This window comes from Oncorhynchus gorbuscha, linkage group LG21, assembly GCF_021184085.1.
Source record: "Oncorhynchus gorbuscha isolate QuinsamMale2020 ecotype Even-year linkage group LG21, OgorEven_v1.0, whole genome shotgun sequence".
Classification (NCBI taxonomy): domain Eukaryota; kingdom Metazoa; phylum Chordata; class Actinopteri; order Salmoniformes; family Salmonidae; genus Oncorhynchus; species Oncorhynchus gorbuscha.
In genome coordinates, this window is record NC_060193.1 from 45,621,627 (window position 1) to 45,647,800 (window position 26,174).

General features: G+C 42.3%; 1 protein-coding gene across 2 annotated transcripts; it reads left to right on the forward strand.

The window, feature by feature from the left end:
* Nucleotides 1–1,945: 1,945 nt before the first annotated feature.
* LOC124008297 (glutaminase kidney isoform, mitochondrial-like) lies at nucleotides 1,946–25,345 on the forward strand. Of its 2 annotated transcripts, none has more exons than XM_046319456.1 (17): nucleotides 1,946–2,424; nucleotides 6,899–6,995; nucleotides 7,463–7,581; nucleotides 11,234–11,363; nucleotides 11,483–11,562; nucleotides 11,887–12,050; nucleotides 13,439–13,497; nucleotides 16,862–16,894; nucleotides 17,215–17,273; nucleotides 17,769–17,835; nucleotides 17,951–18,001; nucleotides 20,037–20,213; nucleotides 20,494–20,625; nucleotides 20,736–20,828; nucleotides 21,030–21,091; nucleotides 21,314–21,454; nucleotides 23,188–25,345. In XM_046319456.1, the coding sequence occupies exons 1-17, from the start codon at nucleotides 2,102–2,104 to the stop codon at nucleotides 23,342–23,344; spliced, it is 1,944 nt and encodes a 647-aa protein (XP_046175412.1). In that variant the 5' UTR covers nucleotides 1,946–2,101; the 3' UTR covers nucleotides 23,345–25,345. The 2 variants fall into 2 exon arrangements, with proteins under 2 accessions (XP_046175412.1, XP_046175413.1); XM_046319457.1 differs by having other exon boundaries at nucleotides 6,905–6,995.
* The last annotated feature ends 829 nt before the right edge of the window (nucleotides 25,346–26,174 follow it).

Sequence of the window (26,174 nt, forward strand, 5' to 3'; positions counted from 1 at the left end):
AAGTACAATGGTCCTTCCTCCCAGGTTCGAAGCTCCTCATGAGGTAATGCCATGTTTTGCCACAGGGCTCCTGCATCAAGATGTAAGTTGCTACTGTGTCGATTATGGCCTTCCCTCTCCAGTTCCTAACAGTCAGAGGAACAAACAGTTGTTGCGGAATAGGAATAAGACGGCTAGTTGAGCTGTCTGCAGCCGGGCTCCAGCCGACCCAATTGTATGCAGCCACCACGCCTTTCTAGACTGTCGGTCTTCTGACCTTTAAAAAAAATACTGACGCTGGCCATTGACTAGGCAAAAACCTGGAGAATGTTGGACTTTACACCTCCAGCACATCACTGGACTTCTGTCTTGGTTCTTGGGCACAAACGGCTGAGACAGTTTAGCCCTAGGAGAGTTGTTGGGATACCGGGATGAGGGAACAGGGTTTGGAGGTGGTGCTTCCAGTCCTTCTCAAAAGGAGTCCAAAGACACATCAGATCATCCAGATTCTGAACACGTTCCCGAAGTTGACTGGCAAGGCAGGGACCATGTCTTTAAGAATGAGTTTGACCATCTCATGCTCAGTAATGTCAGCCTTCAATCTCCTACATAGAACACGATAAGAGAAGACAAAGTCCCATATTGGCTCTGCTTCACCCTGTATTCTGTTACGAACCCTTTCCGCCAGTTCATCCTCATAGTCCTCTGAGAGGAAGGCTGAGAGGAATCTTTTTTTTAAACTCAAGCCTGTGAACATGTCAACCTGGGAGATCTCCCACCAGTCACTTACTGTCCCATGGAGAACACTGCGGAGGGTGGTAAGAACCTCCCAAGTCAATAATGGGCCAGAGAAAGGAAATCATTACTCTTAGATAGGAAAAACAGCCAATCAACATCTCCTGGGTTGCCAAACGCGGGGGAAAGGTAGTTTGATAGGGAGGGAGCTCTCTATAGGAGGCATGACAGGAGTCCTGTTGTTTAACAGTATCTTCAGATGTGTTTTTGTAGTGCTACCTGTTCCTATTCCCTCAATGGCAGAGCCAGTGGCATAGATAAACCCTGAGGTAGGTGCAGTGGATTTGTCCAGAAGGGGAAGCACTGCATTAACTCTTGGTCTAGCTCCTCCAGTTGAAGGTCTGTGGCCTTATGTGCGTTTTCCATCTCATTAGAGGTCTCCTTTTGTGACTGTTCAATCAAAAATCGTAGTTCCCATTTGAGAGACTTCTTCATGTCCTCCACAACATCTTTCAGATAAACGCAAACTTCCTTCACTGACAACTCTGCTCTCTGTTTTTGTTCCTCCTCAAGATAGGTTATGACTAGATGATGGCTAGTTTCTATAAGTGTTTTGAAACTTTGCATTTTCCCTTGAACATCCTGCTTCAGAGAATCTTCAAAGTAATTTCCGATTTTTATATGTGGACCTGACAGAGACAATGGAATATTTTCAATATTTTCAGTTTTGACAGTTTAATTTTTTTACTTTTGAATTTCAATTTAAAAGCTCTAATCATTGCAATGTCATTCTTTTATAATGCATTTAATGTAAAAAAAAACGTTTTTAAAATGGAAAACCGTGAATATTTTTGATCGAATCAAAATCAAAGCGACATCAAAAAGCACAATTTGCTCAGCACTAAAGTCAGTCGTATCATAGAGGAAGAGGGGGCCCAACTCACCGGAAAATCTGTCTCCCTCCAGAAGGTGGCGTTTTTCCAAAGAAAGGATAGGCGGGAGCGAGGCAGCCGATTTGTGGACAACTACTCCCATTATTAGGGCAGCGGAGGGACATGTATAATTGTCAGTATATTCATCATCTTTTGTCACATTCACCCGGTATATTTGACGCCATGATGCACTGTAAAATTAGCATGAATGACAGCCAACAAGACCAGCCAATCGGAGGATGATTTACGCGCTAACAGGAGCCAATAGGATTCGAGTTGGGCGTGAGAATGAGAGGTTTTTGTCCACTAGAACACATTTGAGAGTCGTGACTCACTGACTAAACCATTCTTCACGACCGACACCCAACGCATTTGGAATATATTACTTCATATTTATTCCATATCTAGCTAGCTGAGTTATAAACAGCGCCACGATTTAGCTTGATAGGATTGACATGTTACATTTTAGGTCTTCGGTACTGCTCAAGGAGTTGTTTCAATCTAACCTGAAGCGCCCTTTGACAGGTATCGCCAAAAAGACATCACCATCAGTCGCGTATTGCTTTAGCATCGCCTGTACAGATGTCAGATCCGTGACCAAAGTAAAGTGTCTCCAGCATGCGGTTGGATGGAGAGCTACGCCATACACTACCAACGCCCACGGAACTCGGAACCTCTCCACCAAGAGCGACGACGGTTCGGTGCCACCGCCAACGGACACCAAAAATGACACCTCCACCAGCAATGAAACCGCCACCAAGGAGGCAGCTGCCGAGAAGTGAGTACCGTTATCTAGCCGGTACAGCTGATAAAGCTATTAAATTATATTTACAGGGGGGGGTTCTTAACGTTCCAGCCAGAATAATCACATGGACCGAGTCTAGCAAGCTAGATTGATTTCTAATGAACCTCAATAAATTATGCAGTCCTCAATTTGTCTAGAGATGTTGTTAACCTGACCTGTGTGTTCTGACAGTTTCAGTTCTGAAGAGTCAGAGACCCACATTACATCAGTCCAGCACACCTGCTCCCTTTATAGGCCTAGATCTATGTCCATTTAGTCATTTCATTTCGAAGGTTATGCATTTGGGATGTTATGAAATGACCATGTCTATGAAACAGCACTGTTATATAATATTATAACAGTAATAGCCTATAATAACATGACTACGGAACAGTTCATCTCTGTCAGGAATAATTGTAAAGCCAGGTACGCTCCTTCAGGCCTTAGCCTATATCAGAAAGGGATTTTCATGTTTTTCATCAATGACACCTAGAGGTCGGTTATCAAGCTGTGTTTCTATTGTTTGCTCTAGAGAAAGCGTGTTCTCTCTGTTATGAGTGTCATTCTACTTGAATACTGAACAGCCTCTCTCATTCTATAGTTTCTTGCAGGCTATATAGCATGGTGATAATGGCATGATAATAACAATTTGTTGGGTGTTTCAGCAACTTGTATGTCCTGGACACAGACTTCTACATTGGAAGTCTCCGTTTGAATTGGCATATCATGATTGTCTTATCAGATAGTGAGTATTTGTTCTCGTCGTGTTAGGCCAGCTGATAAGGTAGGCTATTTATTTACCTCCCTCCTCTGCCAAAGGCAACTGTCCAATATTAGTGCTGTCCATGGTGGCAGGGACCACTTTGCGATTTAAAAAGACCGTGGTAAAGGGTAGGCTATTGAATGTCCATTATGAGCAAATCATTTGATCAAATCTCCTCTCAGCCAATCTTGCAGGAGTCAAGACACTTTAGAATCCTGGAAGTCTATTACCATGGAGACAGTCACAGATCTGGCACTGCAGACTGGGCAGAGTGGTGCTGGCTGCATCAGAATGGGTAGAATGGCATTTTGGATCTAGTGTGACAGTCAGTGGGGATTTGGGAATGGGGATGGATGTCATCTAGGGGGCTACCATTTTGGAATTATAATGGATGTGGCTTTACATGGTCATCAGGATATTACATTGTAGCCTATTTCTCTGACAATGGATCCGTTTCCTAGCATTTAGGCCTAGCTTTTAATATACTTGGTGGGATCTTAGGAATGGAGGGATCTTACACCCAATTTAGATGTGAAATCATTAGGCCATACCAACTAGTCTGACTGGGGTAATGCCAGTTTATTGCATAATTTCTCACTGCAAAACAACATAACAATTCCCTGTTGCCAAATCCTGCCCATCCCCTTGTGCAGCTGTCACACATGGGCATTCCTACTATTGCCCCTGTTGGTGGCTTGAATTTGAGCATCATGTCATAGTCACCTCTGGGAGAGCTGGTACAGTGAACAGTAATACAGTAGCCCCAGACAGGAACAAGATAAGAGAGTTCTCTCTAGACCCAGTTTCTAATCATACATAACATTTGATGGCTCATTTTGATTCATTCTCCCACAGACAGTTACAGGTATCCTATCCTACTCAGTCAACTGTGTGCTGTGAATGGAGTCGCTCTTATGAGAAAAACAATATAATCACTCGATAATGGGGCCAGGAACTCCTGAGTTCACTCATGCATTTTACTGCACACAGGTGTAGAGTCGACCTAGGCTATTAATGCCGCCAGGAATAGGCTCGCTCTCTCTGTCACATCCAGTCAGTTTGATTTTTCACAGAAAACAAATGCATCTACTGGTAATGATATGCCTCATTGCCCATAGCTTAACAGGCACCCTTCTTGTTTTATCCATAGTCAATTTGCTTTAGCTGTTGTCAAACCAGCTGTAGTACATTATTGACAACAACAACATCCTCCGTCAGGGTAGGTTCAATCACAGATACACAAACATTAGGCCTAGTCAGTCCAAATGGGTCCTCTGCTGGAAGGTAGCCTAGGTAGGCCTATAGCAGAATTATCAATGCACAGTCTGGTCAATTTAAAGGTTTTTCCTTTTCTGGTTTTGCCCTGGTTTGCATTGTGTTAGCGTGTGCTGCTGCAGCATATTGTTAGTGAATGGAGATTGAGTCCTTCAGACTCTGCCCTGACTCGGATTGATTTTTGTGGTTCCCTCCTGTCAACAGACGATGATCAATGCACTTCGGACCAATTCACCAGTGACATCTTGGAGGTAGTGAAACCAGGCTGTGATGAATTGGGATCGAATAAAAATGGTAGCCAAAAATGACTCCATCAAGTCGGTTAATGTTTGTGTCGGGCGCAAACGTATTCATCAGAGCGCTGCCTTGAAGTTGCAAGCATTTAGCGTCTATGACCATGTTATTACTGTCACACATTAATTCAAGAATTCTCTTTTGCACAGATTGTTCATTTCATTTGGTCACAGTTCAAGTAGTCACGCTGCTTTGAACTCCCGTGTATATAAATAGCACAGGAGATGTAACACACTGACTGTAGGGCTAGGCTTGGCAGACTTCCCAAGTAGTAATGAGGATCAGTGACACCAAGTCGTAGCCTCTGGTCTCCAGAAACTATGGCCAGGGATACCAAGCTCTCTCTTTGCAGGACAGACCCGAATGTGGGGCAGGCAGTGTGCTGTTGGAGGCTGAGGTCTAGGCTATGTGGCGGGATCCGTGCAGGCCTTCTGATGAGGCACACACTCTACATGCTGCACACAGTTGACCTCACAAAGCTGCAGGGAGGTCGAGGCAGTGGAAGGGGAAGAGAGGGGAGGGAGGAAGGCCAGCTAAGGCTGGGTAGAGGTAATTAACGGAGCATCATCAGCACCAGTCCAGATGCTTCACACCTGCTAATAGCCTGTCTGGGTGGACTTCCTATTATCCTGGGGCAAGGGCTTGGAGACATGAAGCAGAGAGGGTGCTGTTTTGTTTTACAGTGTGCTTTGCTGGAAGGGAATAATGATTTTTCTTCAGGTTCTGCCGTGCCATGGTTTTCACTGGTGTTGTGCAGTTTTGGAATGCGTCCTAAATATTGAATGTGTTTGTTAATCCATGAATCTGTGTGTCTTATCAGTAAGCCTATCTGCTTGATGATGATGATGCACATTGTCACTGAGTTTGTTCTAATGCCACTCACTTACTCTGCATATTTTCTCTCCTTTTTTTTCATTTGATCGGCTTGCTTTGCCTTGGTGTGTAAGTATATGTCTCAATTTATATACAGTATTTGTTCCCATGTAGATGTACTGTAGTTTTTCCAGGCTAAGCCTTGCTGCTGCTGAGTGCTCTCTCTTCAATTCTCTACCTCGAAATGTGCTCAGCCTCTACAAGCGACTGCGCTTGGCTTCCCCAGCCGTCCCACCGACCGTTTGTTCTCGCGTTCCTCCCCGGCAGGCATCAGCAATCCAGAAATGACTCCAGAAATGGGCCAATGATCACAATCAAATTGGCCTTATCAAAACATTTGACATGGAAATGATAAAGGGTCATAATCATTCAAGATGATTATGACCCTTTACGAACGAATGCGGCTTAAACAATCTCCAAACTGGAAGAGATCCTATTAAACAACAACAAACTGAAAGATGTGCAGTGTCCGGAGTCTGAGTCATTCCTGGGTAGCTGATGAGGGGATTTGACCCTCTACCTCTATCAGTTTTCAAAACGTTGTGATGTCTTCATCGCTAGGGCAGGCTACGGAGCTGGGTTACTATAGCTCTATTGCCTGTCTGTCCCATGATGCATTGCGGGACTGACTTAGCCTGAGCTGCCACCCTCCTCCCTCAGAGATCCTATTTGGTGTATGGTGAATCATGATGGAATACATACTCCTCGTTTAGGCCTAACTACAGTATTCCACCTATCTATCTACCTCTAACATACTGTACTAACTCTCCTCTCCCAGAGTGAGTGGAACGGATTTGGAGCTGCTATGCATAATACCAGTCTGTAAATAGGCTAATGACTCACTTCAAGCCCCCGGGCATTAGCTGAAACTTGACGCTATAATTTGTAACTGATATGCATGTATTTAAATTGACATAAAACCAACAAAGTTGACCTTATTTCTGATTGAAGAGCCATGCCAACAAGATATTGTCTAGAAAAATTCTCCAAACTCTCCTTGAACTATCTGACTGGTGTTTTGTGAGCAGTGTTCAAACCCTTTCCTTAAAGCCGGGGCCGTAACGTGAAATACTCACCACCACTCCTCTACAGTATTATAGCTAGTTAATCCCGGCCCCCTGCTGCAGTTCCCCATTGCCTTTAGAGAACCCTGGCCTTTCCTGACTCTGTGTGTGTGTGTGTGTGTGTGTGTGTGTGTGTGTGTGTGTGTGTGTGTGTGTGTGTGTGTGTGTGTGTGTGTGTGTGTGTGTGTGTGTGTCCCAGGAGAAGGAAGGCAGGCATCCTGCCCAGTCTGGAGGATTTGCTCTTCTACACCATTGCCGGGGGCGCTGAAAAAATCCCGGCTCACAAATTCACCACAGTGAGTGTCAGGCAAGAGCCAACCAGGCAGCCACATGGTTGAGCCAGCTGGATGGTAGTATAGCAATGGTGCCTACTGTGTCATGATTACTGCCACAGTCTTCTACTGTATATCTGAATATAAGGCTTGTTACTACGCTGGCTGTACCAGGAAGCAATAGCTCACTCATGTGTGGCCCCTTGCTTGGGGTGACATTTATAGAATTAGATTCTTGTCAGATTAGAATTCATTCTATTTCTATAGTGAAATGTTAATCTCCCTCTATCTGGCATGGAAGAGCAGTTTATTCAATAGGCCTTATTAGTCTTGACATTTACATTGGATCCCTTTAGAAATATAGCGTACTATTCCGGTCAATTGCCAAGTTATAACCTTGTTATAAGCATGACAAACAGAATAAACGTGTTGTAAACATGTAATAAACATGATACCCGTCAGCCCCCTGACAAGAGCCATGCTTTCTGCAGGCGCTGAAAGCCACAGGGCTTCGGACCGGAGACCCTCGGCTGAAGGAATGTATGGAGAACCTGAAAGTCATCATGAAAACCACGTCGGACGGAAACCTGGACCGACACCTCTTCAAGAAGTAAGTCCAGTCTAGTCCAGTCTAGAACTGGGATGTAGAACAGACGCTAGAAGTAATGTTTATAAAGACTACTTCAAGAAGTTAGACAGTCTAGAACTGGGATGTAGAACAGATGCTAGAAGTAATGTTTATCAAGACTACTTCAAGAAGTAAGACCAGTCTAGAACTGGGATGTAGAACAGATGCTAGAAGTACTGTTTATCAAGACTACTTCAAGAAGTAAGACCAGTCTAGAACTGGGATGTAGAACAGATGCTAGAAGTACTGTTTATCAAGACTACTTCAAGAAGTAAGACCAGTCTAGAACTGGGATGTAGAACAGATGCTAGAAGTAATGTTTATCAAGACTACATCAAGAAGTAAGACACTAGAGCTGGGTTCTATAACAAGTTGCTTCTAGTTCCACACCACTCTAGACATTAGACCTAGAACAGAAGTCTTTAGTGGTCATTTGATATATCAAGCACCGGTCATCATTTAGTCATTTTTGTGCCTCCTTTATTTGAACACAGTTCATGTAGGCCATAAATTATTCAGATTCCTTAGAAGTATTTGCTCAATGCATTTCAAGTCATTAATTATTCATAATATTTCAGGCTTTTATAAGGAAGCATGTTACAGTCAAGTCCTTTCAGATTGTCAAGGTCATATCAATCCCATTCATTTGAACATGTCCTTTTTTTACAAAAATAGTCAATGGCGATTTTTGTCAAGAGACTCATCTCTACGATCACAAGAACTGTCCTTTCCAGATCAGCTGATATTTGCTTCAAAAAGAGTGTTCCTGTTTACAACCCTAGGACATACCATGTGACAGCACACATAGCCCAGTGACCGTTTGAGAAAGCACTCTGTAGGCAAGTCACCCTGCAGGATACAGATCATAAGACAACACACTAGGAGCTACACAAACATGCTAGGAGGAGCTGCACTAGCTTTGACTGAAAGCCATCTGGGAGGCAACGATTTATAGGCAAGAGAAGCCTATACAGTAAACACACCAGTGGGCGCATACAGTAGCAGGGAGAGGACAGGGTAAATAGATATCTGATTTCATACAGTAGCAGGGAGAGGACAGGGTAAATAGATATCTGATTTCATACAGTAGCAGAGAGAGGACAGGGTAAATAGATATCTGGTTTCATACAGTAGCACGGAGAGGACAGGGTAAATAGATATCTGATTTCATACAGTAGCACGGAGAGGACAGGGTAAATAGATATCTGATTTCATACAGTAGCAGGGAGAGGACAGGGTAAATAGATATCTAATGTCATACAGTAGCAGGGAGAGGGCAGGGTAAATGGATATCTAATGTCATACAGTAGCAGGGAGAGGACAGGGTAAATGGATATCTAATGTTATACAGTAGCAGGGAGAGGACAGGGTAAATGGATATCTAATGTCATACAGTAGCAGGGAGAGGACAGGGTAAATAGATATCTAATGGCATACAGTAGCAGGGAGAGGACAGGGTAAATAGATATCTAATGGCATACAGTAGCAGGGAGAGGACAGGGTAAATAGATATCTAATGTCATATACAGTAGCAGGGAGAGGACAGGGTAAATAGATATCTAATGTCATACAGTAGCAGGGAGAGGACAGGGTAAATAGATATCTAATGGCATACAGTAGCAGGGAGAGGACAGGGTAAATAGATATCTAATGTCATACAGTAGCAGGGAGAGGACAGGGTAAATAGATATCTAATGTCATACAGTAGCAGGGAGAGGACAGGGTAAATAGATATCTAATGTCATACAGTAGCAGGGAGAGGACAGGGTAAATAGATATCTAATGTCATATACAGTAGCAGGGAGAGGACAGGGTAAATAGATATCTAATGGCATACAGTAGCAGGGAGAGGACAGGGTAAATAGATATCTAATGGCATACAGTAGCAGGGAGAGGACAGGGTAGCAGGGAGAGGACAGGGTAAATAGATATCTAATGGCATACAGTAGCAGGGAGAGGACAGGGTAAATAGATATCTAATGTCATACAGTAGCAGGGAGAGGACAGGGTAAATAGATATCTAATGTCATATACAGTAGCAGGGAGAGGACAGGGTAAATGGATATCTAATGTCATACAGTAGCAGGGAGAGGACAGGGGGTAAATAGATATCTAATGTCATACAGTAGCAGGGAGAGGACAGGGTAAATGGATATCTAATGTCATACAGTAGCAGGGAGAGGACAGGGTAAATAGATATCTAATGTCATACAGTAGCAGGGAGAGGACAGGGTAAATAGATATCTAATGTCATACAGTAGCAGGGAGAGGACAGGGTAAATAGATATCTAATGTTATACAGTAGCAGGGAGAGGACAGGGTAAATAGATATCTAATGGCATACAGTAGCAGGGAGAGGACAGGGTAAATAGATATCTAATGGCATACAGTAGCAGGGAGAGGACAGGGTAAATGGATATCTAATGTCATACAGTAGCAGGGAGAGGACAGGGTAAATAGATATCTAATGGTAGCAGGGAGGGACAGGGTAAATAGATATCTAATGTCATACAGTAGCAGGGAGAGGAAATGGATATCTAATGTCATACAGTAGCAGGGAGAGGACAGGGTAAATAGATATCTAATGTCATACAGTAGCAGGGAGAGGACAGGGTAAATGGATATCTAATGTCATACAGTAGCAGGGAGAGGACAGGGTAAATAGATATCTAATGTCATACAGTAGCAGGGAGAGGACAGGGTAAATGGATATCTAATGTCATACAGTAGCAGGGAGAGGACAGGGTAAATAGATATCTAATGTCATACAGTAGCAGGGAGAGGACAGGGTAAATAGATATCTAATGTCATACAGTAGCAGGGAGAGGACAGGGGGTAAATAGATATCTAATGTCATATACAGTAGCAGGGAGAGGACAGGGTAAATGGATATCTAATGTCATACAGTAGCAGGGAGAGGACAGGGTAAATGGATATCTAATGTTATACAGTAGCAGGGAGAGGACAGGGTAAATAGATATCTAATGTCATACAGTAGCAGGGAGAGGACAGGGTAAATGGATATCTAATGTTATACAGTAGCAGGGAGAGGACAGGGTAAATAGATATCTAATGTCATACAGTAGCAGGGAGAGGACAGGGTAAATAGATATCTAATGTCATACAGTAGCAGGGAGAGGACAGGGTAAATAGATATCTAATGTCATACAGTAGCAGGGAGAGGACAGGGTAAATGGATATCTAATGTCATACAGTAGCAGGGAGAGGACAGGGTAAATAGATATCTAATGTCATACAGTAGCAGGGAGAGGACAGGGTAAATAGATATCTAATGTCATACAGTAGCAGGGAGAGGACAGGGTAAATAGATATCTAATGTCATATAACATCTTATACAAATCTATGAGCTAATTCCTCACAGTTATCTATTCCCTGTATCATGTGTACAATAACAATGTAGTAATATATTCCATTTAGCAGACGCTTTGATCCAAAGCGACTTGCATGCATAGAGTTTCTTATGGGTGGCCCCAGCGGGTATTGAACCCTTGACCCTGGCATTGCAAGTGCCATGCTCTACCAACTGAAGCACACAGGACTCCCATGTGTTACACTAGTCATAAGGTGACTCTGGTACCTAAGATAAAGACCACTGTCACCTTTTCTCTCCCAGGTGTGTCCAGAGCAACATCGTGCTGCTCACCCAGGCCTTCAGGAAGAAGTTTGTTATCCCCGACTTTGTGTCCTTCGCCTCCGAAATCGACGCGCTCTATGAGAATGCCAAAAACCTGGGAGGGGGACAGGTGGGTGAGGGAGAGGCCCCAGGGTCAGTGAGACGACATGGTGGTGATGATCATTTCCTGATTAAATGCCCATGGGGAATGGGAAGTGTTGTTATGTTGCCTTTTGTTTTGTTGCGTAGGTGGCTGACTACATTCCCCAGCTGGCCAGGTTCAGCCCGGACCTCTGGGCCGTGTCCATATGCACTGTGGATGGACAAAGGTACAGCAGCTATAGTCATGTTTAACATGCAGTAAACACGTAGCAGCCCACATTTCTATTTCTACAGTTAACTGTACTGACGTATAGTGTTCCTGTCAAACTGCTCACAGCAGCATTGTGACACTGTCCATACCAATGACAAAGTCACACACGGTAAAGTAGCTAATTAGTTACCCCACATAATGAGACATTCATTCATATTGTTCAAATTTGCCTTTGCTTATTGCCTTTAGCTCCTGGTTCTCTCCCCCCACTCATCCCCTCTCTCCATCCCTTCCTCTCTCTCTCCCCATCCCCTCCTCTCTCTCTCTATCCCTTCTTTAGACACACAGCGGGTGACACCAAAGTCCCGTTCTGCCTGCAGTCGTGTGTAAAGCCGCTGAAGTACGCCATCGCCGTGCACGACCACGGGACAGAGTATGTGCACCGTTTCATTGGCAAAGAGCCCAGCGGCCTGCGCTTCAACAAACTATTCCTCAACGAGGAAGGTGAGGGTCGCACGTGTAGAGATATAAAATACTAGAGTGGCCGGGTGTCATACAACCGACAGAGCTTCAGAATGAGATTCTGTAATTCTATGGTCGCAGGCAGCACCAGTCTGTCTGGAGCACCACGGCTCGCTGTGTGGCTGTTCATTTCACACGCAGAACTGATAACAGAGGTGTTCGTCACAATGCAGTGTTGCTGAGGTGGTCCTTTTTACTTCAAACCTATAGCATACCCTGTGAAAAGACATTGGACAGTTGTCCGGGTTGATTGAGAGAAAGTAGTCCCTCTGGGTGGGTTGTCATATGATTCAATGCAAGGTGATCCGGCCTGTGGTGCAGTCTGTTGCCATGGTAGTGTTATGTAATCTTAATGAGAGGTGTTGGTGCAGCCGGATAGAATCAGTACATCGGCTCTCAATGTCCATACGCTCTACTCAAATCTGCAATAGTCTACGTAGACCTGGAGAAGAACACCAACCTCATGTATCATGTCTTTGATAAGATCCTAGGTTCTAAAGCTGGAATCCGTACTCTGTGAAACGGCCACGTCCGTTTGCTATATTACAACAACGGACACTGTTTTATTCCCCGGACATCGTATGCAATGTGATTATTATTTTTACCGCGACGCTGGAGGATCCTCTCCTCCGTCTCATCAACGGAACAAATGCAATAACAACTGTGCTGGCAGTGAACAGTGTCAATGCGTCGCCTTCTGTTGATGTCAGCTTCGAGTATGAAGCGCGTACAGGAGCTGTATGGAGAGCAGCAGTTTGTCAAGCGCTCTCAAATCGAGCCGAGTTTCCAATTAAATCAAGGCAATGTAACTCATTGCTCCGAATGCTGTGTTGGTTTGGTAAAGGATGCTGTCTGAGCTCTGTAGATTGTGACTCGGGTTTTAGTACAGGGTTTCAGTAAATCCCAGGTCGGTTTTGGTTGTTGGCCATGTTATCTAATCAGTTTAGGCAACCTGCTAGCAGTGGTAGGAATGTTTTTTTTTTCCTCTCCCTTTTGTGTGGGATTGCATAAGAAGATTAAAGGGGTTTAGGGGAAGGGAAGAGGAAGTGGCGTAACACAACAGACCTACAGTACAGCCAGTACTGAGCTGTGTGTTCATGGCTGTGTTCCTCAATATCACTAGTATGGTCTCTAGAATACAAAAGGCAGCCGTGGTCCCATCAGCATTCATTCATTATCCATCTGATTTGTTGTTCTGCTCATTTCCTCACTTCAAGTTCAAAGTTACATGTTCTTTGGGCATATTTGCTTCTAACATTGAATGTGTTGTGTGGTGATTGTGCAGAAACTGTGACCTTGCTGTGTGTGAACGTGTACTCTGTCCTCTGCATTTGCAGACATGTTATAATGTAACACACTGATTTCCACAGATAAACCACATAACCCTATGGTTAACGCCGGTGCGATTGTGTGCACGTCCCTCCTAAAGGTAAATAACATTTGAATTTCAGATAATAATAATGTATGATTTTTATTTTTGGGGGGGGACATTTGTTTAAAAAAGAAACGTCGAACCATGCCTTTTGTTCAGTACAGTGAGTAGTTGTACCAATAGTAGGCTGCATAAAACACTAGGTCAATTCTATACGTACCTCGTTACCTTCTGAGTGACAAAGTTGTATTGAATTACATTTGAAATAAATTAAATGACAGGGAGGACTTCATTGCTTTAGCCAGATTACCAGCTTGCACTGTATTGTATATGGAGAGATTAAGACTATAGATCATCCCGCTGAAAGGGGATTTGTTTGGTGAAAGCATCAGTGATCCGCCTGCCTCTCAGTTATGCACATAGCCCATGCAGTATACACAAGGCTGAGTTTGTGTGAGACAGCGCTAGCGTGTCAGGCAACGGGCCTCAGATTGGTATAACCAGCCCAGCCATATAGATAAAGAAATATATTTAATCATGGGTAAAACTGCTTTGGTATATGAATGAAAGATCAATATGTGGGTGTGTTTCTGTGCATCTGTCACCTGCTTAAATCTTATGTCTTTGACCAGGTAGAGGCAAAGCCAACCTGGCTGGCTATTGGCTGAGAGGAGTAGAATATCTTTGCTATTGGCTATTAGTCAGGAAGTGCTGTTAGAAATAGCTTACTGGGCATCCCGAGTGGTGCAGTGGTTTAAGGCACTGCATCGCAGTGCTAGCTGTGCCACTAGAGATTCTGGGTTTGAGTCCAGGCTCTGTCGCAGCCGGCCGCAACCGGGAGACCCACGGGGCGGCACACAATTGGCCCGGCGTCGTCTGCGTTAGGGAAGGATTTGGCCGGCAGGGATGTCCTTGTCCCATCACGCACTAGCGATTCCTGTGGCGGGCCGGGCGCAGTGCATGCTGACATGGTCACCAGGTGCACATTTGTGCGGCTGGCTTCCGGGTTAAGTGGGCATTGTGTCAAGAAGCAGTGTGGCTTGGTTGGGTTGTGTTTCGGAGGAATCACGGCTCTCGACCTTCGCCTCTCCCGAGTCCATAAGGGAGTTGCAGTGATGAGAAAATACTGTAACTACCAATTGGATACCACAAAACAAAAAAATGAATAGCTTACTGTATGGGAGCAGTGCACCCTCTGCTGCTGAAACTGTAATGAATTCTCTGTGTGTTTATTATGAGATATTGTAGGGTAAAACACGTTCGCCTCCCATGCGTTGTAGGTGCCTCGCTGAAGACTAGAACCAAGAGGGGACACGTACATGTATGTTGTGTGCATAAGTCTTCTGTAGTGTTGTTACTACATAACCCACCACCAGCCCATTGATCATATCAACGCGAGGAACTGTGCTTGTTTCATACTAAACTCTCAACAATCACATACCATAAACTAATGATACAAACTCTCTCCAAATGACTTCTCTTTCACCTTCAATGTCTTCAGAGACATAATACTTCATTCTCTGCAGAAATTAGGTTTCATCTCCAATAATTAGTGGCTGCAACCTACTGCAGATGCCTTTTCGCTTACTGTATGTAGCCAAAGCCCATATCTATAACGGTCTGTCTTAGATGAAGACAGTGTAGGCAGTACATTATCACCTTCAAAACAAGACTAGCACGTATATCCATATTTCAACGTAACATGGCATACGGACCCAGATAGATGAGGCCTGGCTACTCATCAATCTCAACCACAACCAAGCCAAGTTACCGAATGAAGCCTTGCGTTTTCCTGTCTGGTTTGATTTGGGGTTGAACTCTAATGGAAAGGTGCCGTATGATTATCCTGTCTTAAGAGTTTATAGGAGTAACACCTATAAGGAATAACGACTCTAGTAATTAATGTTAACAAATGTATGTTTTTGTTACTTGTATCATACTGTACACTATGGTACATAGTACAGTACACTAAATATTACACCTAGTGATATACATATGTAGGAACGTAATTTGAGCCGGTTTGCTACAGCAGGGAAATAATCCTGCAGCAATAGGAAATGTGAATTATTGTGTGAATTATAATTGACATTTTTTGTAGGGGTTTATATATTTTTCGTTAGGGCAAATCAAGTCTTGACATTTTAAAGTGGAAATTATAAACTGTTAATACACTACACGTTTGCATTTTTCCTGCAATGAGTGATAAATTAAGATCCTACATCTGTAGCCTATTAGTAATTTGGTTATTTGGATGGCAGTCGTTTGACTTGACAGGGTAATGATGTGGTATCTTTCTGCTTAAATCTTCATTATAACCTTAAACCAATCACTGTAAAGGTTGCTAATGGTGGGCTCAATAATCAATCCACTGATTGGATGCCCCTATATTCTAATATGGTCTGGTCTATATTCTAGTAATATAGACCAGATCTGTCTCTCAAAATGTGGTTCCTGTATGGTAAATCTGGGACTAAACTATGGGAAAATTGTAATGTATTTTTGAAGCCTCGTTTGTGGTTTATTTGTTGTTGCATATTTTACAGCATTAAGATCTGTGGGAAATTATGACCACTGCCACAGGTCAATGACGTTGGTAATTTGTTTACTTAAATTATTCTCCCTATTGAGCAACATCTGGATTTGTTATAATATGCTACAGTTTTAGTAGTTGCTATTTGTCACCTGCATTTTACAAACGGTTTACAAATCAAATAAACAAAAGGCAAAACAAATGTTTTTCAAAATCCTGATTGTACAAACATACCATTGTTTTTAGAGGATTGATTATTTGTGTTTTATTTTTTTGAATGTATTTAACTGGTTTATTTGCACTATTTGTATTATTAGAGTTAAATGTAACGTTTCATTTCTGTAGTACCTCCTCAGCTCACACTACACATCCCAGAAGTCAGTGTGTTCTACAATATTAAGTGAGGACATCACTAATTAATCTGCACATATAGATCCATAACCTTTCTATAACACAGAGGATTAGCCACACACTAGCATCACATCACTAACTTCCAACAGACACTCAGACCCCTACAGTACAAAGGCTACTTACACTACTACATATTAAGTTCACATATACCTTATTGTCTTTTGGTAGATTATTTTCTCATTTCAAAACCCTTAACTCTTTAATTAGTGATTCATTTCATCTCCAACTAGCTAGTTGCCCAGTAATCCTAAATATTTGTAATATTAGGACTAAACTTATTTCTTTAGGGTACATACTTTTTTTATTTTTAGAATGATTATTGCTAGATTTTGTAATGATATTGGTAATTTGATCTAGGAATCATTTGAATTTGTCATAAAGTATTCCCACTAGCTAGGCAATATACAATTTCCTGTACATCTAATTTGATATAAAGTATGTAGTCATTCATACTGATGTGATCTTCTGTTTCTCTTTTAGCAAGGGGCAAGCAATGCTGAGAAATTTGATTATGTAAGTAACGCTACCCAGTTCTTTTATGTTTAGCCCTACATCTTTGTAATGATGGCTGACTGTTTGGGATGATCATCTTTGTAATGATGGCTGACTGTTTGGGATGATGGCTGACTGTTTGGGATGATCATCTTTGTAATGATGGCTGACTGTTTGGGATGATCATCTTTGTAATGATGGCTGACTGTTTGGGATGATCATCTTTGTAATGATGGCTGACTGTTTGGGATGATCATCTTTGTAATGATGGCTGACTGTTTGGGATGATCATCTTTGTAATGATGGGTGTACTTTGTGACCTTTTGGACTTTGTATTGCAGGTCATGAACTTCATGAACAAGCTGGCAGGAAACGAGTATGTGGGTTTCAGCAATGCCACGTGAGTTCTCAAGATGAAGAACTGGGGTTGTGGTTTGGTTCAGCACCTTGGCTCACCACCATTGGCCAGGTGCCTTAGTATTCGTCCGTGTTGTTTTCATCACTAGCATTTCTAGTATGATAATCACTTTCAAGTTAGTACTTTATTCTGCTTTAGAATAACACCACAAAAACAACAACCATAGAGATCAATCTGGATCTCAACAACATCAAAAACCATAGCCGCGGGAAGCAGGGGTGCTGAGGGTGCTGCAGCAACCCCTAAAAAAAGTCTGGATTTTCTTTTTTATACAGTTCACAAAATTGCACTGGGCCTTCACTAGTCCTGTATTAGCAGACCGATATAGCCGTTATTTTTTGCAACCCTAACCCACTTCCTGCGGCGATGTCAAACAACACTAAAAGCTTTACTGGTTTTTGTAGTAGAATTGGAACCAAATTGGAATTTTACTTAGTTGAAACAAGACTCCTGAATGTTCCTGCTCTCTGCACCCAGATTCCAGTCAGAGAGGGAGTCTGGAGATCGTAACTTTGCTATCGGCTACTACCTTAAGGAGAAGAAGGTTGGTGACGGCTGAAACAAGCACACACATTTTACATCAATCATGTAGACATTTTTAATTAGGCATTTACAAGGCATTGTCTGACTGTCAAATCAAACCACTGTTTCTTTCTTAGTGCTTTCCAGAGGGGACAGACATGACCTCCATTTTAGACCTCTACTTCCAGGTGAGCATTTGTATTTGGCAGCAGCTACTCCTCCTGGGGTCCAAACACATGAAGGCAGTGGTTCCCAAACTTGTTATAGTCCCGCACCCCTTCAAACATTCAACCTCCAGCTGTGTACCCTCTCTAGCACCAGGGTCAGCGCACTCTCAAATGTTGGTTTTTTGCCATCTTTGTAAGCCTGCCACACACACACACACTATACGATACATTTATTAAACATAAGAATGAGTGTGAGTTTGTCACTTCCCACGTGCCGGGTTGTGACAAAGAGCTCTTATAGGACCTGGGCACAAGTAATAATATAATAATGATCAATCATTTTGCTCTTTATTTAACCATCTTACATATAAAACCTTTTGTTCATCGAAAAGTGAGAATAACTCACCACAGGTTAATGAGGAAGGTGTGTTTGTACGGATGCACATAACTCTACAATGTTGGGTTCTATTGGATAGAGTATCAGTCTTCAACCCTTTTCCACACGCAGTCTGTGCCTGTATTTCGTTGTCATTCTAGTGAGGGTTGAGAATCCACTCTCACATAGGTACGTGGGTTGCAAAGGGCATCAGTGTCTTAACAGCATGATTTGCCAAGGCAGGATCCTCTGAGCGCAGCCCCATCCAGAAATCTGTCAGTGGCTCCTGATTTAAATTCCATTTTCACAGAACCGCTTCTTGCAATTTCGATGAGGCTCTCTTGTTCAGATATCGGTATGTGGACTGGTGGCAGGATCATCCGTTTCGGGAAAGTACCTGCGTAATTGCGCACCCAACTCACTCAGGTGCTTCGCTATATCACATTTGACATTGTCCGTAAGCTTGAGTTCATTTGCACACACAGAGAATAGACAGAGAATAGCTCCAACTTCTGAATCATAGCCTCAATTTTGTCCCGCACATTGAATATAGTTGCGGAGTCCCTGTAATCCTAGATTCAGATCATTCAAGCGATAAAAACCATCACCCAGGTAGGCCAGTCCTGTGAGAAACTCATCATGCAAGCGGTCAGACAAGTGAAAATTCTGGTCAGTAAAGAAAACTTTAAGCTCGTCTCTCAATTTAAAAAAATGTGTCAATACTTTGCCCCTTTTAACCAGTGCACTTCTTCTGTATGTTATAAAAGCGTTACATGGTCGCTGCCCATATCATTCTCTTCACAGTCCCTACTGTTCCATAAGGTGTTTTTAAAATGTTTTTTCTGATTCTACTGCTTTCATCAGTTACCTGATGTGGAAAAGGGTTCCATGTAGTACTGTGCACCTCCCATAGTGTGTTCTAGACTTGGACTGTGAAGAGACCTCTGGTGGCGTGTCTTGTGGGGTATGCATGGGTGTCCGAGCTGTGTGCCAGTAGTTTAGACAGATAGCTCGGTGCCTTCATCTTGTCAGCACTTCTTAATGATGTAATGATGAAGTCAATCTCTCCACCACTTTGAGCCATGAGAGATTTACAGGCGGATTATTGTTGTTAGCTCTCTGTGCACATTTAAAAGGCCAGCCGTGCCTCCCTGTTCTGAGCCAGGTGCAACAGAACTAGGACCTGCCTTGTTGGTAGTGTTGTTAAGAAGGCCGAGCTTTATTATGGACAGATTTAGCTGCTGTTGTATCAACATGTTTGGACCATGACAGAATTACAATCCAGGGTTACTCCAGGGAATTTAGTCACCTCAACCTGCTCAATTTCCACATTATTCATTAAAAGATTTAGTTGAGGTTTAGTGAATGATTTGCCCCAAATACAATGCTTTTAGTTTTTGAAATATTTAAGACTAACATTCCTTGCCCTTGCCACCCATTCTGAAACTAACTGCAGCTCTTAAGTGTTGCAGTGAGTTCACTCGCTTTAGTAGTTGACATGTATAGTGGTGAGTCATCCAAATACATAGACATCGAGTGAGCATTTTTTTCTGAACATGGTTCAAGTTTGAAGCTGTATCATTTCAATGGGCTTAGTGGAGAAACATCCTGTTTGTGTTTTTCTGTCTCTGTTAGCTGTTACTCCCGATGGTATATTACAAGTTTTCTATTCTTCTCTAGCTGTGCTCCATCGAGGTGACCTGTGAAAGCGCTAGCGTCATGGCGGCCACCCTGGCCAATGGCGGCTTCTGTCCAATCACAGGCGAGCGCGTGCTGGGCCCAGAGGCGGTACGGAACACCCTGAGCCTCATGCACTCCTGTGGCATGTACGACTTCTCGGGACAGTTCGCTTTCCACGTGAGTCTCCCAAGTTCCTTCCCACAAGACTTGTATTTGTTGATTTGACAGGGATCATGTACCCCAGTTTAGCATTGTTTCCTACGGTCTGTTTGGCCTGCTGCTCTTTGCCGTTGTTCCCACCGTGTCTCCAATCTACAATTGAAACATTACACGTTACACTGCAGTAGATCTTCCACTCCGTGATGTTTGTCCATCCACTGCTGTTCCTTTACACTGATCTGTTTTGACACCGTGGTCTGCGCTCCCTGTTAACCTCTTCTTCTATGCTGTCTGGCAGGTTGGACTTCCAGCTAAGTCGGGCGTGGCAGGGGGCATCCTGCTGGTGGTGCCCAACGTCATGGGTATCATGTGCTGGTCCCCTCCACTGGACAAGCTGGGTAACAGTGTACGAGGAATCCAGTTCTGCACGGTACGAGAAACTGATAGGTTTTCACTCTGTTGTCTCTCTGTCACTGATCTGATTGATTTGATGATTAGAAACCCAGCAGAAAGCCTGACAGGGATTTGCTCTGGTTCCAGGATCTGGTGTCCCTTTGCAACTTCCACAACTACGACAACCTGAAGCACTTTGTCAAGAAGCTGGATCCTCGCAGGGAGGGCGGAGACCAGAGGGTGAGTCGAGTTTAACTGGGAGCCTCTCTCTCCTTCTGCTCTCTTTTTCTACTTCCCTACGTTCACCAAGGTGCCTTCATGTACATGTAGTCCCATGAAAAGGCTGTGTTTTTTTAAAGCAACAGTGCCATCCACTGGAAGATACTGATAGTGCTAAAGGAAAGGGGTTGACATGCAAACTGCCTCTCTGTTGTCTTTCAGGTGAAGTCGGTCATCAATCTTCTGTTTGCTGCGTACACTGGCGATGTGTCTGCACTGAGGAGGTACACAAGCACTGCATTATCTCCATGTTGGCCAACAAGGCCTTGAAAATAAGCCATGAAAGGAAATATGTCATGTTTTAACATCTTTTGGAGAGTAAATTCCAAGTCTGTCGCTGTGTCAGACGGAGACCTTGTAAGGTTTCCTGGGGACTAGACGTGGTGTGTGTGTTATTTTGGCTGCCGTACAGTACTCATCACTGTCATTCTGGGGAATGTGTCCAGGTTTGCTCTGTCTTCCATGGACATGGAGCAGAGGGACTATGACTCCAGGACAGCCCTCCATGTGGCTGCAGCAGAGGGACATGTGGAGGTGGTCAAGTTCCTGTTGGAGGCATGCAGGGTCAACCCTGTTCCCAAAGACAGGTGAGCTTAGATTCAATGGCCTCCGAGACCACCCAGTGTCTGTCAATGTAGCCAAGATCCAATGGACAAGGAGACATATGTTTTCCATCCCACTTTGAGAGTAAAGTACATGTTGGATAAGAAATGTCACGACAGGCTGACAGCAAATTTGTCAGTAAAATTTCCAAATGTCTACAAACCTAATTCGCTATGCGTGATTGGATATTTGTCTGTAAAATGTATTATGTAAGTAATGGTGATGGAAACGCCTATTATGCGTAAATATTGATATAATAACCATCATATCAAAGTAAACTTGGAGTCACACAATGATATGTTGTGTGGTCTTCCCACCACAACTTGGGAAAGCATGCAGTTTATTAGGCTACAGGTGAAATAAGTTCTGATGAACTTCACAGGGTGGTGAAAGTGCATGGTGATGAGCATGACCTACAGTTGAAGTCAGAAGTTTACATACTCTTAGGTTGGAGTCATTAAAACTCGTTTTTCAACCACTCCACAAATTACTTGTTAAGAAACTAGTTTTGGCAAGTTGGTTAGGACATCTACTTTGTGCATGACAAGTAAGTTTACCAATAATTGTTTACAGACAGATTATTTGACTTATAATTCACTGTATCACAATTCCAGTGGGTCAGAAGTTTACATACACTAAGTTGACTGTGCCTTTAAACAGCTTGGAAAATTCCAGACAATGATGTCATGGCTTTAGAAGCTTTTGATAGGCTAATTGACATCATTTGAGTCAATTGAAGGTGTACCTGTGGATGTATAAACATTGTAGACCTCCATAAGTCTGGTTCATCCTTGGGAGCAATTTCCAAACACCTGAAGGTACCACGTTCATCTGTAGAAACAATAGTACGCAAGTATAAACACCATGGGACCACACAGCCGTCATACCGCTCAGGAAGGAGACGCATTCTGTCTCCCAGAGATGAATGAACTTTGGTGCGAAAAGTGCAAAGACTCAGTTACAACTTATTGTGGGAAGCTTGTGGAAGGTTACCCGAAACGCTTGACCCAAGTTAAACAGTTTAAAGGCAATGCTACCAAAAACGAATTGAGTGTGTCACCTTCTGACCCACTGGGAATGTGATGAAAGAAATAAAAGCCAAAAAAAATAATTCTCTCTACTGTTATTCTGACATAAAACAGGGAATTTTTACTAGGATTAAATGTCAGTAATTGTGAAAAATGGAGTTTAAATGTATTTGGCTAAGGTGTATGTAAACTTCCGACTTCGACTGTACATGTATATATTACCTCGACACCGGTACCCCCGCACATTGACTCTGTACCGGGACCCCCTGTATATAGACTCACTATTGTTATTTTACTGCTGCTCTTTAATTATTTGTTACTTTTCTTTATTTTTTAGTATTTTTCTTTAAACTGCATTTTTGTTAAGGGTTTGTAAGTAAGCACTTCACTGTAAAGTCTACACCTGTAGTATTCAGCGCATGTGACAAATAAACTGATCTTGTTTTGTTTTTTATTCGGTACATGTAACAGCAAAAGTTATTTTTATGTCCACTACGTCATCATGCACAGCCTTTTATCTGCAACAAGCATGGAAACACATTTCTGGTGGGAAAGTGCACACATTTTATTTATGCAGATTTGAGAATATTCAAGTGAAAATCTGTCGCCAATTGGATGGAAACGTAGCTAATGTAAAACGTGTCTATTTAAGAGCAGTGTTTACAATGTCTCTTGTCCGTTCCATCAAGGTGGGGTAACACACCGATGGAAGAGGCAGTGCACTTTGGACACCACGACGTTGTGACCATGCTCCAGGACTACAACAACAAGTACAGTCCACCAGGGGGTGCCACTGAGGACAAAGAGAAGGAGATATCAGAGAAGAACATTGATGGCCTACTATGAGCCAACTAATACTCTTATATATATCCATAGAAATAAAATAACTAGAATGGACGTTCCCATTGAAATTATATATACGTGATCTGAGCAGCTTGGTCCTTTCCAGTCATTCTATTTCTATGTCCCCATTAACTATCCGTGTGTGGTCCCTTTGTCACGTCAGTGGTAGGTCACGTATACTGTTGATAATACTGTATTGTTGATTTTGTATAAAATAATTGTATTTCTAGTATTTAAAAAAAAAAAGACAATGTGTTTAAAAAAAATATTGACCTTTGACTTTTTCCCAGATGTTTCTTGGGTTGTTTCCTTTCGCTTCGCTTTATGTCATACTGCTCACTGCGCAACTCTCCCTCAGTGTGTCAGCACTATGTGTCATGTATTTTCTACATTTAAGTGCACAAAACATTTCTCTTTATGTACAACATTGTGTAAAACCTGAACGTATCCATAAGATAACGTGTACATTTATGTAACGTGTGTTTATCCCTGAAAGTAATATATCAGAGGTAGATGGATTCAGTGTAAATACTATTTAATCTGAAGTGATTCTCACTGGCACACCTTTTACCAATTTCCTTCAAAGTCCACACACTGCATTAGGCTTAAGTTGGACTATTTATGAGGCAGAATGCGTGAAACTATTCCACACATTCACAGATCTAGGTAGCCTGGTTGCAAAGCTGTTTGGACTGTATATGGCACTGGCTATACAGGCCAGACAGATCTGGGACCACAGGCTATCTATGGTTTAAGACCTCTGGTCTTTTTGATTTAGGCCTAGTAGCTTCATATGAATTGAAAGTATGGCATTATGTGGAGTGAGTTTAGTTTTGTTGGTTTGCTATTTGATAGCTAGACATTTTTGTACCTTTTTCTCCAAAATAACAAAATCATTGTTTGATTGTTCTATAATCTTATTTTATTTATTTTTTGAGTTGAAAGGGGGTTATTTGTTTAAAAGTGGCAGCCAAAGCTTTTCTGTACGTTTGCTCCACCTGAATAGTCTAGTCGGCAACTTTTTAAAAAGCATATTATACGTGGGCCGCCTCAGGAGCAATATAATTCAACCAGCAGCCATGTGCTCTTTACAGACAGTTCCAACCTATGCTAAGTCCAATTTTAGGGAAAAACATAACTCTTCAAAACACTGATTTATCACTTCATGGATACAGCAGTGTCAATAATATATAATAATATATAATAATATAGTGTCAATGGTGTTGCTATTATGTCTTGTCACACAAGTTTACTTATTTGACAGATATTTGGTTTTACATGGATTTTATCTTCAGTTATAGACAGTGCATTACACTTTAATGAATGTTTTTAGTTTGGAACAACTCAACGGTGGTCTTTAAATCTTGCCATGCTCACCCAAATGCCTCTTTTGGGTAGAGATAAAATAGTTATCCTTATGGGCCTATATGTAAGCAGATTCTACACATAACTAATGGTTCACTTTTTATGCAGATACGCATATTGATTGTTTTAACAGTGTGTAAAAGTGTAAAATAAACGTATAAGCGTATACTTGAAAAGTCAGGTTGTTTTGGTGAGAACTGTGTGTATATTTGTTTGTTATTGACTATGGGAGGGACAGCGACTACAAATCTGGTAATGACAGAGGACATTGCCATCAAAATCTCAAGCCCTACACTATTGTTCTAAAAGTACCTAAGGTAACTTACTTGTGATTTGATGAATATATATTTATATTGAATAACTCATCAAGTGTTCAGTGTTGCTTTCATTGGATTTGACTTGACTTTGTCTCCCCAGTCCCTGTTGCACAAGAAGCCTCGTACGTATGAGTGTTTATTGTTCCCCTGTGTAGGTGCAGGTCAACTTCAACATTAACTAATTATTTTGAATGTACCACAGGTGTATACTGATGTCATCAGTTTGTTTTCATTCAAGTATATCTGCTTTAGCTGTGTGTTGCAGGCAATGGAGATATATTTATTTCAATGATCAAACAATAAATAAAGAACTTTAAATATGGATATCTCCCTTTACTCCCACTATATTCTTGAATTTAGGCATGTGAAGACTTGGGTATCTTCATTAATTCATTCCAGGAATTTTCAAATGATCACCAAATTAACACCAAAGTATGAATTGCTTCCAGTGCAGTGAGTACATGATTATTTACAGCACCAGTTTATCATTTCAGATATTTAAAACTTGTGAGAAAATTGTACTGTCTGCAGAGAAAGTGAGAAGAAATGTACAATTCAAGGCTATCTTGGTTCTTGCAGATGACTGTGACCTCAGACCAATTGACAGTACGCCCAGAACATTGCTCTGGGAACCAAAAGGAGTATCTCAGTTTCAAGTTCCCAGCTTTGAGAGAAGAAGCCTCGTCAGTCACATGCAGGAACCAGTGTTAATAATGAGTAATGTAAATCATGCTTATATGATTGCATCTGTCCTCGTGCTCCTAGACCTTAGTGCTGCTTTTGATACCATCGATCACATTCTTTTGGAGAGATTGGAAACCCAAATTGGTCTACACGGACAAGTTCTGGCCTGGTTTAGATCTTATCTGTCGGAAAGATATCAGTTTGTCTCTGTGAATGGTTTGTCCTCTGACAAATCAACTGTAAATTTCGGTGTTCCTCAAGGTTCCGTTTTGGGACCACTATTGTTTTCACTATATATTTTACCTCTTGGGGATGTTATTCGAAAACACAATGTTAACTTTCACTGCTATGCGGATGACACACAGTGTGGTGTCATCCGCATAGTGTGGTGTCAGGAAAATAACCTCACACTCAACGTCAACAAAACTAAGGAGATGATTGTGGACTTCAGGAAACAGCAGAGGGAA